Source organism: Chiloscyllium plagiosum, chromosome 30 (genome assembly GCF_004010195.1).
Source record: "Chiloscyllium plagiosum isolate BGI_BamShark_2017 chromosome 30, ASM401019v2, whole genome shotgun sequence".
Taxonomy (NCBI): Eukaryota; Metazoa; Chordata; class Chondrichthyes; order Orectolobiformes; family Hemiscylliidae; genus Chiloscyllium; species Chiloscyllium plagiosum.
The window spans coordinates 18,404,090-18,418,006 of NC_057739.1; the positions used below are offsets into that span (position 1 = coordinate 18,404,090).

The 13,917-nt window shown below is 40.4% G+C and overlaps 1 protein-coding gene across 1 annotated transcript in view; it reads right to left on the reverse strand.

Annotated features, from left to right (window-relative positions):
* LOC122564606 (collagen alpha-1(I) chain-like) overlaps positions 1-13,917 on the reverse strand; it is a 378,414-nt gene that overhangs the window by 168,628 nt on the left and 195,869 nt on the right. Inside the window, exons 6-7 of the mRNA XM_043719695.1 lie at positions 10,645-11,517; positions 4,726-4,761 (exon numbers count right to left, since the gene is read on the reverse strand). Coding sequence (XP_043575630.1) covers positions 4,726-4,761; positions 10,645-11,517 — 909 coding nt within the window. The remainder of the gene's footprint in view (positions 1-4,725; positions 4,762-10,644; positions 11,518-13,917) is intronic.

Below are 13,917 nucleotides of genomic sequence, written 5' to 3' on the forward strand. Positions count from 1 at the left end.
AAGATGATTCGGGGTTTAGATAGGGTCGACAGTGAGAATCTTTTTCCAAGGGGGCATAGCTTTAAATTAAGGGGTGGTAGGTACAGGACAGATGTTGGGGTAGGTTCTTTACTCAGCGAGTCGTGTTCATGGAATGCCCTGCCAGTAGCAGTGTTGGACTCTCCCTCATTATGGGCATTTATGCGGGCATTGGATAGGCATATGGAGGATAGTGGGCTAGTGTAGGTTAGGTGGGCCTGGATCGGCGCAACATCGAGGGCCGAAGGGCCTGTACTGCGCTGTATTCTTCTATGTTCTATGTTCTAATTCTAAAACCATGTCTAAAAACATATTCAGTTACACCATGGTTTCAGTGTGCACTAAATTATAGCAAATCTTTGTAATTTTATATAGCAGTATGAATGCTGATGAGAATTTATTGCAGTCAACCATTTTAAACTGAAGAGGTACTATAATATTAATATTTTCAAGACAAATTTCAAGCTAAGGGAATAATGGTCTTCATTAATGGATTATCAGGACAAGTAAGAACACAGATGATATTAGAATGGGAGGCTACAATATCACTACAGCCACAGCGATATAAGGCATTACCAGGAGGACAGAAATGACCATAGCCCTTCCTGTTCACTGTCTCCCTTCACAGTGAACTCTGATCCTGAATACAATTCTACATTGCTATGCTAAACATGTATATAATTTGGCTGCCGGAAACCTCAGTTTGATTTTCACGTTCCTGCTCTGTTCTCTGAGGTTCTTCCTAGATTAGTACAGTCCTTGTAGGGTTTAATATTTTTATGTCACATTGATGCAAAAGACATGCTGTAAATGAAAGTTTTGCAATCTTTTTTAAACAATGCACCAAGGTAACTCAACACTCTTCTTTGCACACATTCATAGCTAATTATTTTGCATTTTCTTCTGATTTTTTTTGAGAATCTCTACAGTGCGGAAACAGGCCCTTCAGTCTAACAAGTCCACACCGACCCTCCAAAGAGCATCCCACCCAAACCCATGCCCCACTACTCTACTTTTACCCTTAACCTACACATCACTGAACACTATGGGTAATTTAGCATGGCCAATTCATCTAACCTGTACACCTTTGGGTCGTTGGAGGAAACCCACACAGACACAGGGAGAATATACAAACTCCACACAGACAGTTGTCCAAGGCTGAAATTGAACCCAGTCCCTGGCACTGTGAGGCAGCAATGCCATCCACTGAGCCACTGTGCCACCTGTGTCAATGCTCTCTGTGATCCCAGTGACAGGTAATATAAGGGGCTCCAGATGAATAAAGACTATAGTCAGAGCCAAAACTGAAAGGTGGTCTATGGACATGAAAACTTGAGAGGAACAGTGATGAGTCTGGTGTGGAAACAAAAGAGGAGAAGTGTGGGAAAAAGTGTGACATTAATTGTTATGATAACTGACTATATGCTGACACTTGCATCGGGATTCTGATTTCTGAAATTGTTGTTTGCAGCTCCCACAAAAATCAAAACAAAGACTTCCAACAACAAAGCAGGAAGAGTGCTGCTGAGTAAGCAGATGTGATTAACAGGTTTTCCATTGTTGAAGAGAATTTTCCATTTGCAATTATCTGCTTACCTTTCACAAGTTAGCAGAGGGCTCCTTTGAGAGGCTGGTCTGTTTTAAATAATGTTTGAATGTGGAGTGAGGGAAGGAAGGAAAGAGGCCATGGAGATTATAATCCAGGCCTTGTGTGGTAATATCTGCAAGACTACTACATTCTGAGATTCTTGATAACTGCAGGATAATCAAGTTACAGAAAGTAGCACCTTATATGAAATACACACTGAACTCAAAGTTTAATGGGAGTAATCCTCAGCCAGATCAAGGGAAGCCACCTTCAGTCAGGGAGTACTAGCTCAGTAAGTCTGCTGTCAGTGTAGGGACTTGGACATATCACTCAGTTTGGAGCAGCCAGGGTAAGGGGGTTCACATTACAATAGTGGTTCACATTCAGCCCTCTAGGTCCAGTGTAACCAATCAGGGAAGTCGCAAAAAATCATTTGGGAAGATGCACAGAATTCATTCAAGGGTCTAGTCACAGATCAATTGGGGCTACCATCCAATTCGGTTAGGGGTTGGGTCATGGTCAATCCTGGGGGTCAACAGAATGAACATCAAGGGAGCGTATCAGGTGCCACTGCTGTGGTAGGGAAGTTGGGGAAACTGATTCTGAGGATTACAGCTGCATGCTGGGATACAGAGGGATGATAAAAGGGTTGGGAGTGTGGGGCCAGATGATAATGCCTCAAAGAACATGCATTACTGTGGATGGTGGGGAGGGGTGTCATTGATGGTATGAACAACACAATCTTGAGGCATTCAATGGACGTCCTTGTCAGAATCCTCCATGTCCGACTGTCCAGAGTGAGTGTGTTAAACCACCTCGATTGTAGTGATGTGAATCTGTCTTCTCACATTACTTAGAAATTGTTCTATTACACATGTTCCTCTCACTGATTCATTGGACTTGGATTGAGTGGTTCCACAGTAGGGGTTATCACCATTGTTGCTGCACAGTGCATAGTTAATATGGTGAGTTTTGTCAAACAGCATGAAAATTCTTCCTAGGCCTCACAGAGAGAAACCCTCCAGGAAACTCACCAGAACTGAAACTTAATTGATTACTGCTAAAATTCAGCCGATTGAACATTTCTCTAGAGTAACTGAAATTTGGGATTATGTCCGGCATGGATTGGTTGGACTGAAGGGTCTGTTTCCATGCTGTATGACTCTGTGACTAGGACAGGGATAATACTCCACCTTCTTTCCCTTGCATATATTCATTTACTCAAGGTCTAAACTGTTCAAAGACAGTTGAATATTCATGCTATTATCCTGTACCTGATCTCACTCCAGCATTAAAGATGTGGTTTTTGCACGGATGGGCTGCAGTCCACATAGAAGTAAACAAAGTATTTTTAAACAGTCCACTTTCTCCTTCTTGACAGAGCAAATAGGCCACAGTCCAAAAATACAAAGTTCCACCCCAGTACCTTAGGGGAGAGCATCAAACAGCCCTTTCTGAACTTGCTGCAGTATGCAAACTTTACTCAAATACTCAGTATACTCAAAGTGGTGAAAGAATTCCAAAAAGCAATAAGATGACAGACAGATTTAAATACATTTGCTACTGAGAGGTCAAGTGTTGGCAAGGAGGGAGAATTCCTGTGAAGAGGTGTGGCAGGACATTTCTTAATGGGAGACATGATAGTTTAGGATAAGGGCTAGCTTACAAAGTGACATCATATTTGCAGCATGGAAACAAACTATTAGGAGTACCAGGTCCATCCCCAGTGCTTATATAATCGCCTTTTCAAAAAACATGATGGAATCTGCCTTGTCACACTCTCAGGCAGTGATCCTAACCAAATGCTACAAGTTAAGCTTTTTCTCTATTGTTATTCCATGTATCTCAAAGCACTGCAGAAAACATTTGTATCCCATGTGTGCAACAGGTTTATTCACAGCCTTTTTAAAATTTCTACTCCATGCTAAGACCTTGGCTTCCAACTCTTGCCAGTTTATTTATTTTTCTCTGAAACCACATCCAGGCTTAACTAATCAGCAAACAGACTCATATAATCAAACACAGAACATTACATCATAGTTGGCTCTTTTTCTGTTCACCCAAATTAGTCTCATTTACCAAAGGAAACAGTCTCCCTACTCTGTCCAGACACCTCATGACCTTTGACACCTCTACTGAAATATGTCTCAGCCTTTTCTCCCCAAAGAGAACAGAGTCAATGTCTGTAATCTATCCATGTAAAATAAATCCCACATCCCTTGAACTATTCTCATAAGCCTTCTCTGCACATTCTTAAAAGCTTTTAATTCTTCCTAGAATGTGGTGCCCTGAAATGGGCATAAAACTCTTATTGATGTTCAACTTGTATTTTGCAGAGATTCATAATAATTTCTTTTTTTTCACACACGATATGCCTCTATTTATAGAATTCAGAATCCAGTAGGCCTTGCCTTTGATGACCTCTGTCTGACGTATGACCTTATCTTCCACCATCACTGTGCTCCCCCTCCTAACCTTGTTCTCCTCCCTCTGTTAATTGAGTTTTCAAGGTTAAAACTACACAGTATGTGATAAAAGTTATGAGAGAAACTCTCCTTCATAAAAAAAATGAGATATGTTTTTGCATAGGGAGACACAATAGCAGGAGCAATTGATTGCAACTTCCTCCAATTGGTGAATGGTGAGGAATTTCCAAAATCAAGGTTTACTCTGTGTTACTTTGGTCTGTGGTGCATGGGTGAAAGAAAATTATATTTCATCTCTAAAGGAACAGACTTCAGTATTGTTTTAATGCCGTCATATCCCTTCTGAGTATATAGTGTTTCATGGATTTTGTATGCCGTTGTTGCTTAGCTATAACTGAAGAAATAGAAGGCTCCACTGATACAAATATGTCATTTTTAGCTTTGGATCCTAATCACATCACCTGGAAGAAAGTTTACTTGTGCTTTATAACATGAAAAAAAACAAGTAATGTGAAATGGTCAAGATCTGTATTCACTCCAAATGAATACTGCATTGAAAGCAGTTAAATTGACTGTTTTGGATTTAGCACAAATTACCAAGCAATATTCAACTACATAACCAAGTTACTTTCTATAAACAAAACCAATGCTAAGAGTCCCTCTCATTTGATTATTTTATGGATCACAACTTACTTTGTTTCCTTTAGGTCCTGGTGGTCCAGGGTCACCCTGACATTGAAAGAGAGAAGGACAATGAATGCAAAATCTTATAAAAGCATCTCTTTAACTCAACTCCTAATCCTACCAAAGCTTCAAGTAATATTGAAACATAAGATGGATGGTTAAATGATTTGTATATGTCACCTCAAACCCAAGATCAATCGATCACAACAAAAGCATGTATTATTTTTCATAATGATTTATGTATGTTACATAAGGGATCCTATTTCAGTTTATACTCAAGCAAACAGGAGCCTGGTTTCTAATGTGGTTTCTAATGTCTGAGCTCCTCTATTAGGGTTTGATGACATTCATGCACATTAATGATCCTGATGCTGATATCCCAAATTTCTCAAAGAATAGTTGTGCAATTTTGGATTGTAAGACCTTGGCTGTTGGCTATTCTTATAACTTGTACTACTTTTGGGCTTGGTGTTTCTCCAAATCAATATAAAATCAATTTATAAACTAATTGAAAGGCCAATGTGATAGTACAGGGGCAAAGGATGTTAGCTCTTTCAGACAGTGTCCAAAGATGTTACAGACAAAATGATTTCTTATGTTGTAAAATTCTAAAGTGCATCTAATCACACCAGAGGAGCTGGCATTACTTTTTCAGTAAATACTGAGTAATATTTTCAACATTACACAGTGCTGAAATAATTTTGATGTGTGATCAAAACATTTATCATGAAAACGTCTTTAACTATTTTGTTTGAAAATATGTGGCGTAACACCAACTGCAAAACCATCAACTTAGCCCATGTGAAGTTGCTCCTCATACATTTTTATTGAAGATAGTAGGTTGTTTAGACAAGGCACAGCTTTAGTCAAAATGTGGATAAAATGTATCATACAAAAATGCTAATTGATCACTAATTAAGTTGCGCAGCTTGATTTCAACTTTGAGAATGTCAAATGTCAACATGATGATTGGTGTTCCTGCTGTAATTCAATGACAATCTGGAATAATTTAAAACAGAAAATTGTGACCACAATTTTAACTAAATACAGCAAAAGGATTTCAATTGAAACTTCTCTTGTTAAGAACATAGCATTCTCTTACTTAATTTCTTCTTATTAGCAAACATCATGAGAAACATTCATCTGACCTTAGCTGAGAGCAGTAACTAAGAAGTAATGTTAGTCACTCAATGCTAACAGCAGGTTTAGATCAGTGCCAGCTCCTGAATACTTCAACTGAAGCTACTGGATAGCACTAAGATGTGGTTCTGCTATAATGATGGTGTCTGTACTTCAATAGTTTATTGCTCAATCGGCACTTACAGGCATGCTGCTGTACTTAAACTAACCACATGAGGTATTAGCTTTGTGAATAAAAGGTTTTAAACTGTCGTTTTCAATTTAAGGTAAAAGAAAGGGAGCAAGTGACCTCCTTTTAGTCCTGGCCAGCACTAAGCCAGCATGGCTAGTTTATGATAGGGGCCAGGTCACGTGCTTTTGCAATACACGGCCTAGTACCTGCACGCAAAGGCAGAAGCAGATGGCGTGGAATTGGAAAGATGGACTGTCACAGAGACATTAGACAAAGTGGAAAGGTGTCTCAGATAGAGATACCAGAACTGTAGATGTTGTGGTGAGCATAGGAGAAAGATGGATTTCTATAAGTTACCAGACAGAAAGCAGGTAGGAGGCCTTTCCCTGGTTGAAGAGATGGGATATAGAAATTTAATGTCTTTGAAGGATTCAACCCTGGTGTGGCCAATGGAAAGAATCCCTGGAATAAGCATCACTGATGAACGTTCGGGAATGCTCAAACACCTGAGGACATTCAATGTCCATGAGAAATTACAACTCAACAGAACAGAATGGAGCAAACCCACTGGGAACTAGCAGTAACTTAGGCTAAGTCCTTTGACAAGGTGCCACCCAGGAGGCTGCCAAATAAGATAAGAGCCCAGTGTTAGGGGCAAGGTACTGGCATGGATAGAGGATTGGCTGACTGGCAGAAGGTAGAGAGCAGGGATAATGAGATCTTCTTCGGGATGGCAGATGGTGATGAGTGGAGTTCGGCAGGGGCCTGTGTAGGAGCCACAACTATTCACATTATACATGAACAATCTGGGTGAAGGAACTGAGAACATTGCTATTATGTTTGCAGGTGACACAAAGATAGGTGGAGGGACAGGTAGTGTTGAGGAAGTGGGGAGCCTGCAGAAGGATGTGGACAGACGAGGAGAGTGAGCACAGAATTAGCAGTTGGAATACAATGTGGGAAAGTGTGAGGTTATGCACTTTTCTAGGAAGAAAAGAAGCATGGATTGTTTCTAAAGGAGAAAGGCTTCTGAAATCTGAAGCAGAAAGGGACTTAGGATTCCTAGTTCAGGATTCTCTTAAGCTTAACAAGCAAGTTCAGTTAGCTGTTAGGAGGCAAATGCAATATGAGCCTTCATTTCAAGAGGGCTGGAATACAAGAGCAGAGATGTACCCCTGAAGCTGGATAATGCTCTGGTCAGACTGTATTCAGAATACTGTGAGCAGGTTTAGGCCTTGTATCTATGAAAGGATGTGCTGGCACTTCAGGCAGCCCAGAGGAGATTTAGAAGAGTGATGCTAGGAATGAATAGCTTGTTATATGAGGACTAGGTCTGTACTCAATGGAAGTTTGATGGTTGAGGGGGATTAGCGTCATAAATCAAAAAGATGTACAGCATGGAAACAGACCCGTCGGTCCAACCCGTCCATGCCGACCAGATATCCCAACCCAATCTAGTCCCACCTGCCATCACCCGGCCCATATCCCTCCAAACCCTTCATATTCATATACCCATCCAGATGCCTTTTAAATGTTGCAATTGTACTAGCGTCCACCACTTTCTCTGGCAGCTCACTCCATATACATATCACCCTCTGAGTGAAAAAGTTGCCCCTTAGGTCTCTTTTATATCCTTCCCTCACACCCAAAACCTATGCCCTTTTGTTCTGGACTCCCCAACCCCAGGGAAAAGACTTTGCCTATTTACCCTATCCATGCCCCTCATAATTTTGTAAACCCCGAAAAGGTCACCCCTCAGCCTCCGATGGTCCAGGGAAAACAGCCCCATCCTGTTCAGCCTCTTCCTATAGCTCAAACCCTGGCAAAATCCTTGTAAATCTTTTCTGAACCCTTTCAAGTTTCACAACATCTTTCCGATAGGAAGGAGACCAGAATTGCATGCAATATTCCAACAGTGGCCTAACCAATGTCCTGCACAGCCGCAACATGACAACCCAACTCCTGCACTCAATACTCTGAGCAATAAAGGAAAGCATGCCAAACGTCTTCTTCATTATCCTATCTACCTGCGACTCCACTTTAAAGGAGCTATGAACCTGCACTCCAAGGTCTCTTTGTTCAGCAACACTCCCTAGGACCTTACCATTAAGTGTATAAGTCCTGCTAAGATTTGCTTTCCCAAAATGCAGCACCTCGCAATTATCTGAATTAAACTCCATCTGCCACTTCTCAGCTCATTGGCCCATCTGGTCAAGATCCTGTTGTAATCTGAGGTAACCCTCTTCGCTGTCCACTACACCTCCAATTTTGGTGTCATCTGCAAACTTACTATCTCTTATGCTCGCATCCAAATCATTTATGTAAATGACAAAAGGTAGAGGACCCAGCACCGATCCTTGTGGCACTCCACTGGTCACAGCCTCCAGTCTGAAAAACAACCCTCCACCATCACCCTATGTCTTCTACCTTTGAACCAGTTCTGTATCCAAATGGCTAGTTCTCCGTGTATTCCATGAGATCTAACCTTGCTAATCAGTCTCCCATGGGGAACCTTGTCAAACGCCTTACCGAAGTCCATGTAGGTCACATCTACTGCTCTGCCCTCATCAATCCTCTTTGTTCAGAAAACTGAGAGACTTGGATAAAATTGACATGGAGAAGATATTTCCACTCGCAGGAGAGACTAGGGCCTGATGATACAGCCTCAGACTGAACTGACAACCCTATAGAAGTGAGATGAGGAGGAATTTCTTCAACCAGAGTTTGGTGAATCTGTGGAATTCATTGCCACAAGGGACTGTGGAGACCAAGTCATTAAGTGTGTTTAAGACAGAGATAGATAGGTTCTTGATTGGTAAAGGGATCAAGGATTATGGGGAGAAGGCAGGAGAATGAGGTTGAGAAACATGTCAGCCATAATTGAATGACAGAGCAGACTCGATAGGATGCATGGCCTAATTCTGCTCCATTCTATTATGGTCTTAGGCTTCTCCAAATACACATGAAAAGATTATATATAAATGCAAACTCCATCTTAGATTTCCTAATCTAGCTGGAAAGAAAGTGAATATTTGTTATACTCCAAAAAGAATTAGCAGCCACAAGTTTGCAAAGAGCAGTTTTAAGGAAATTCTAATGATAGAAACTGTCCATTAACTGTTAAAGACAATATTTATTTCAACTCAAATTGTGCCATTGTAAAGAATGACAGAATGTATACATTTTGCATAAGTATCACTTGTGGAGGAAATATTTCCACAAGACATGTGGATAGTTGGGGTTAGTGCGCTGAGTGTGTAATAACAAGAGGTGATACTTAAGCCAATCTTCAAATGAACATGATCTAAACCATATGTATTCTACTTATTTTGGTTTATTTAACTTCTGAGATTTAAATTGCAAACAGGAACAGAGAACCACTTTTTCTTTCGTCATAAGAGAATGACATGAAATGGTTTGTTTTATTTATTGCATTTTAATATTGTGTATATTGATCTATTTGCCATTCAGGTAATGAGAGCTATTACTCCTGCCACGTCATTTCTCTGATGTGAAAGACTGGTATTGAAGAATTACACATTCCATTCATACGGCCATGAGTGGCTTGTAGAAGTGCCATGATGAGTAAACACTAAGCACTGAAACATAAGACCTTTTCATTGACCTTAATCCAAGAAGACATAAACCAGGGATAGAAGCAAAATTTGACTAATTTTTCAATAAAATTATTTGAAAAATGTTTTTTGATATGAGATGGATCACAATCTGGAATTGTTTGTAACCAAGTGATTATCTTAGATATTATGAATCATGGGTTTCAGAGATTGGTATGAATAACCAAAGGATTCATTCAAGCATATTTCTGTATCTGTGCTTGAATATAAAGTAGACATTTTGGTATTATAGTAATAATGATTGTCAAGAGCTTTATGCAAAATTGTTTTCTTAAATTAAATTAACTCTTAAATTATTTCCTGATAAATACATTTCTGGTTCCATATTTCATACATAACTGGGGAAAAAAAACACATGAAAGAGAAATAATGAGAAAAACATAACCTGGAGAGATTTGTGGTTACAGTTGTGATTTAATAAAATTGTATCAAACAACCTACTGCCTACCAATATCCCCAATATGAATAAAGTTTAAAGGTTTTATATGTACAGTGTAAATCTTTTTCATATTTCTAATATTGTTACTTGTCTTCCTTCTTTGTCCACTGGTGATAGGTCACAGATTCAAGCTGATCTCGAGGAATCACTGCATTAACCATCAGGGACTTTTTGTGCTGCATATTTATTGGCTCAAGAGGAAGATATGGTGTCATTAAAAAGCAAACCTAGAGACCGGAATAAATTCTAAAATTAAGATTAAATGTGGCAAATAGCTATCGCACAAAAACATTATCACTGTTCCTGAGTGGTAAGCTACACATGTTTTTTGTCTAATTTATTGAAGAGATGTCAGTTATATTTGTACATACAGTATAAATATTCAGATTCAAATTTAATAGGGGACTTCATAATAGATTGTCTATGTTCATTTAAATTATGTGATATTCAGCTCCATCTATTATTTTACATAAATGATACCTTGTCTTAAAGACATATCAATTCCTTGTAGTTTCTCTTTCTGTGATCTTGTGGTTACTTACTATTGAGCCAGGTGGCCCGGTTGGCCCGGGTGGCCCAGGACGTCCTATCCTTTTTCTCATTTGCCCTCTGGGATTTGGATGGATCACTGTTTGGTTTCCAGCACTCTTTGAAATTTCATGATGTCTGTCATTCTCCCAATGGAACGTCTCTTCAATATGATCCAGTTCCGTGGTCCCTGCTTTCGAACCAATTTCTCCTTTGCTGTTCTCACCCTGGAAACGTACACCCTCTAGATCAATGTCAACTTCATACCACCTCATCCTCTTCGAGTCTGCAAGGTTATCATGCTCTGCCAACATGTTTTCCTTCTGCTGTGAACCTGTCTCCTTTTGAGACCAGATCACATCTCGAGGTGTTGAAATTGATGAAATTGTCTGCAAATCTGTGTAAGCTTTTGGAGTGGTTAATGACATTGTGGATTCATCAGACACCACTAACCCCCCATCCTGTTTATCTCCATGTATTGTGATACCTTCTTGATCTTCTGTATTTGATAAGTAGAACTCTTCACCAATAAGTTCATCAAGTTTATTAGAAGTCTCTAAATTAGTCCAGTCATCATTCTTTCCCTGCATTTTATTGATTCTGAAATCAAGAACTTGTGGAATAGCATTTGAAATACCTGTAGAATTAAGTGTGAATGTTGGATTGCTGATATTTATACCAGGCCAGGCTGGTCCTGAATTTGCGATTTCATTGTAAGTAAGGTTTAGCAGTTCTGTGCTACCATGTTGATCATCTTCAATTGGCCATCCTGGTCCAGTATTTGTAACAGAAATATCCACAGGAGGATTCTTCCTTGGAGATCCCTGAGCTAGATTCTCAGACAAGGTAGATCTTGCATGTGTCCTAGGGGTTGTATACTCAGAACCCTGAGGAGAAATGAAAACAGTTAGCAAAGGGAACTTTTTCACAAATTATAATTCTAATTATAATTCAGTTTGTTGAATTAGAAACAACTAATTATCTTTTAAATCTAGAAACATAATGAGTAATAATGCATTCACTCAGACTGAAGTCCAGAGCATGTGGAATACATGAAACTGAGTGAAGATTTATATTGCTTTCTTTGGGAAATTATTGTCTCACCTTCTATTGCTTCAAAATGTAAGCTCATGTCAGCACTGCTATCTGTTCATCATTTACTGTTTTCAAACTGTATGAGCGATATTTTGAACCAATCCTTTGAGATGAAGCATGCTTCCAGAATTTAGTTTTGACATCAAGTTGCACTGTTAAGCTTTTATTCAATTTAAATTTCACATTATGTTATATCTACAGTTACACAACAGCACAGATTTTATTGCAGTAATGATGGAGAAATTGTCAGCGTTTGCTGTCATTTCTCCTCTGAAACTGATGCCGATGTCTAAAGTTCGTACATATATCATTTAAATGTGCAAATACTGCTGTCAGTGATTCTACGCTTTTCCAGAAGACAGGTTGTTAAGCTCTTTCTTGACTGGAATCAAATGGAAATCAGACCTAAACTTTCCAATTGAGATTGATGTGGATGTGCTTTGAAAATGAGGAAACATTACATCATATTTATTCAGAAGAAAAGTTTAAGCCAAAAGAAGAGTTATTTTTGGATGAACACATTTATTACCTTTTCATTGGTTATTTGCGTACTTTTCTGTACTGTTAGGCTGCTGCCCTCTGATCTCTTCCCTCCTCACCTTTGCCAGACTGCAGCAAACTGATTTATGGCTGTTGTCTGTTTTTCAGCATTGAACTCATCTGTCCTTGCCCTGATGACAACAGACTGGGGCAACACTCCCAGGGAGGAACAGGACAACTACCTCAGCTCTGTGAGGGTCCATCAGTTTGCCCACACCATGAGGATGCAGGGACTGTCCCAGTGATAAGGCCATGGATAAATGGACTTTGGGTTCAAACAATTGTATAAATTTAAAAGGGGTTTAAAAACCACAAGTATTAACGTGTGTAGTTTTAAATCCAACACATAATGTGTTTCCATGTTGGGCTTTCTGGCCAATATCATAGTAGACCTCTCGTTTCTGCAGGAATGTGAGATACTGCACCTCAGCAGCTACAGGAAATGGTTGAGTTTGGGGCCTCATGGGCCATTGATTTGCTCGGGGGGACAATGATAGTCGCTTCTCTGGCCTGGGTATTCTGCTGTGAGGTTATGCCCAGGAACGCTCCCCTGAGACTGTTTCAGGTATATGCTCCAGCAGTAAAAAGTCAGTGGTTGCCCATTCTGCAGCAGGTCCCACTGGTGACATCCAGGCCTGGCTGGAGACTTCAACTGCATCATCAATGCGGATGGACATTCCAGAGCGGATTCCTGATGGAAATGGTTAAAGTTGCCAAGCTAAATGACGTCTTCAGCCCCCCCTGCAGATGAAATGCAGCGCACATACACCAGGTCACAGCCAGACGAATCTGTCTGCTCAAGGATAGTTTTCCCGTCAAATCTATTGATGTCAAACTGGTGTTCATCTCTAACCACTGCCTCCTGCTGGCCAACTGTCACCTACAGGATGACCAGCAAGCCAGCAAGGGAATGTGGAAGTTGAATATGAAACTATTTACCCCAGAACTCATCAAGGAGTTCAAAAGAGATTTCACAGGTTGGTAAACCATGAGGCTCCATCAGACTGGTGAGAGAGATGGGGAAAACTGTCCAAACTCCAGAAAAGCATGCAGAACCTGCTCCTGCTGCTGACAATGGTGGTCGATGTCACCGTGGATTTCCAGTAAGTGAATAGCCAGCGAGCCTCCCTCTTTGCCTCGGACACCTTCAAGATAATCTCACAGTCCAGGATCTGCATCATGGAGGAGGATGAGATGTGCTCATGATTCTCCTTCCAGAAGGTGCAAAGGGGAAGCTCTGTGCTCAGCAGTCTGAGGGAGGAAGATGGCTTGGTAACAACATCTCAATCTGACATCCTGAGGATCAGCAAATCCTTTTACACCACACTGTATGACAGGAAGCTCATAGACAGTGCAAACCCCCCCCCCCACACCACTCCAGTCATTCCTGTCCTCTACCATTGAGGTCTTAGATGACAGCACGCAGGACAGGCTGGACCAGCTGCTATATCTGGATGAGTTGACCATGCCCCTCGAGTCCTTAGAAAAGAATAGAACTCCCAGAAGTGATGGCTTACTAACCGATTTGTATTCGGCTCTGTGGGACTTGATTGGTCAGAACCTGCTGGAGATGTATAACATATGTGAATCCATGGGGAAAGGTATTATCACCATCATCTGCAAGCGGAAGGGAGAGAGGGAGGAAATTAGAA